Genomic DNA, 2500 nt, shown 5'->3' on the forward strand with positions numbered 1-2500 from the left:
TATGATAAATATTATTTAATAATTCATATAGTTCCAATACTGAACAAATACAACTAAATAAATATTTTATTTTTAAAAATATTAATAGGTTAGAATTTTTTTTTAATTAAAAAAAATTTTCTTCTTTTATTTAATTAAAAAACATTTCTAAAATATTTTAAAATCTGTACTTTAACTTTGAAAACCCTGGGAATTAAAATTTTTTAAAAAATTAGATCCACTTAAAATCTTGTTTATTTTTCCAAAAGAGATTCTGCTTCCTATTTAGACAATTCTTTTCTTTATGATTTTTTAATAACATTTTTAGAAATAATAAAATTCCTTTAAACATCTTTCTTTCTTTCTTTCTTTCTTTCTTTCTTTCTTTCTTTCTTTCTTTCTTTCTTTCTTTCTTTCTTTCTTTCTTTCTTTCTTTCTTTCTTTCTTTCTTTCTCTCTTTCTTTCTCTCTTTCTCTCTCTCTCTCTCATTCTCTCTCTCTCTCATTCTCTCTCATTCATTCTCTCTCTCTCTCATTCTCTCTCATTCATTCTCTCTCTCTCTCATTCTCTCTCATTCATTCATTCTCTCTCTCTCTCTCTCTCTCTCCCTCTCAGGTGTCCTACAACATATTCCGCACTCTTCCACCCTGTGACAGTAACGAGTTTGACCCAGAGGAGGACGAACCAACTTTAGAGGCTTCATGGCCACATTTACAGGTGTGTGTGTGTGTGTGTGTGTGTGTGTGTGTGTGTGTGTGTGAGTATATGAGAAGTTGTTGATGGAAGTGAATGAGGTCAGTAGGTCAGTGTAGATCTATATTTGAAGCAGAAGCACACGCCTCACTCCACTTTCTCCCACATCTTTATTTTTAAGAGTGTGTTTGTATAAAGAATACAGAAGGTATTGAATGGTCAGATTAACCGAGTTTGCCCCCTGAGCTTCTCAGTGCCTACATCAGAACACAGGCGCCCCCTGGTGGCAGCAGTTTCCACAGAGTGACCTGATGATCCTCCACGTCTCACTATTCCCGTCTCACCTGTCCTCTGCAGATGTGCTGGACTTCTTAACCAGGGGCCATGCAGAGTGAGACGAGGCGTGTGGGTGGAGCTAAAAACGGGTGGTCCAGTCATATCTCTGACCGGAGTCACGTCTCAGCCAGTGTTTACTGTTTATTTTTCTCAGTCTTTAACCCGAGCATTCATTTATTCTTTGATGTAAAATCTTCAATTTAGGTCAAATCCCAAATGCCTTCATGTTCACTCAGTTTGCGCCCTACTTAGGGTACGATGTAATGGACCTGAGCCTCATATTTAACACCGTCACATGTAGCGCAGAAAGAGAGAGAACTTCGTGTGTTTGTGGCTTTCTTCTCTGTGTTTGGATACACACACTCGCGGTTAAAACACACGCTGCTTCTCGTGCTTTCAGTTTTAATTCATTGACCTCAGATCAGATTCCCAGTTCTGTTTTATTTCTTTTCTCTACATCGCTTCTGGTCACTTCAGGAGAGTCCTTCACTGTTTACACAAGCTTTAGTGGAGAAGTGCTATAAGAGATTTTTTTTTTATTTTTGTCCATCTCTCTCCCTCTCCCTTTCCCCCTCCATCTCTCTCTCACTCTCTCCCTCTCTCTCCGTCTGTCTGTCTCTCTAATCTCTCTGTGTCTCTCTAATCTCTCTCTCTCCCTCCATCTCTCTGCTTCTCTCTCTGTCTTTCCATCTCTCTCTCTCTCTCTCTCTCTCTGTTTCTCCCCCCAGCTGGTGTACGAGTTCTTCATACGCTTTCTGGAGAGTCAGGAGTTCCAGCCCAGCATTGCCAAAAAGTATATAGACCAGAAATTTGTCTTACAGGTGAGTCCCGAACAGCATCACCTCCGAATCGTTATCAGTCCTTCCACGTGTTGCGTCTCGTTAATCTGATTGTCTCCTGTCTCTTTACGAAGCTGCTGGAACTGTTCGACAGTGAGGACCCGCGGGAGAGAGACTACCTGAAGACAGTCTTACACAGAATCTACGGCAAATTCCTGGGGCTGAGGGCTTTTATACGAAAACAGATAAATAATATTTTTCTACGGTAAATGACTTCACATCACTGTAACTTTAACTGATCTGATTCTAATATGATATTATATACATACACACCGATCAGCCATAACATTATGACCAGTGAGAGGTGACGTGAATAAGACTGATGATCTCCTCATCATGGCACCTGTTAGTGGGTGGGATATTTTAGGCAGCAGGTGAACATTTTGTCCTCAAAGTTGATGTTAGAAGCAGGGAAAATGGACAAGCGTAAGGCTTTGAGTTTGATGAAGGACCAAATTATGATGGCGGATAGATGACTGGATCAGAGCATCTCCAAAACTGCAGCTCCTGTGGGGTGTTCCCGGTCTGTAGTGGTCAGTATCTATCAAAAGTGCTTCAAGGAAAGAACAGTGGTGAACCGGCGACAGGGTCATGGGCGGTCAAGGCTCACTGATGGACGTGGGGAGCAAAGGCTGGCCCGTGTGATCCGATCT

At 40.9% G+C, this 2500-nt stretch overlaps 1 protein-coding gene across 1 annotated transcript in view; it reads left to right on the plus strand.

The window, feature by feature from the left end:
- The window catches only part of ppp2r5eb (protein phosphatase 2, regulatory subunit B', epsilon isoform b), a 22835-nt gene that overhangs the window by 17063 nt on the left and 3272 nt on the right, over positions 1-2500 (plus strand). Inside the window, exons 4-6 of the mRNA XM_058385854.1 lie at positions 595-696; positions 1737-1829; positions 1922-2052. Of these exons, the coding sequence (XP_058241837.1) occupies positions 595-696; positions 1737-1829; positions 1922-2052 (326 nt within the window). The remainder of the gene's footprint in view (positions 1-594; positions 697-1736; positions 1830-1921; positions 2053-2500) is intronic.

Source organism: Hemibagrus wyckioides, linkage group LG03 (genome assembly GCF_019097595.1).
Source record: "Hemibagrus wyckioides isolate EC202008001 linkage group LG03, SWU_Hwy_1.0, whole genome shotgun sequence".
NCBI lineage: Eukaryota > Metazoa > Chordata > Actinopteri > Siluriformes > Bagridae > Hemibagrus > Hemibagrus wyckioides.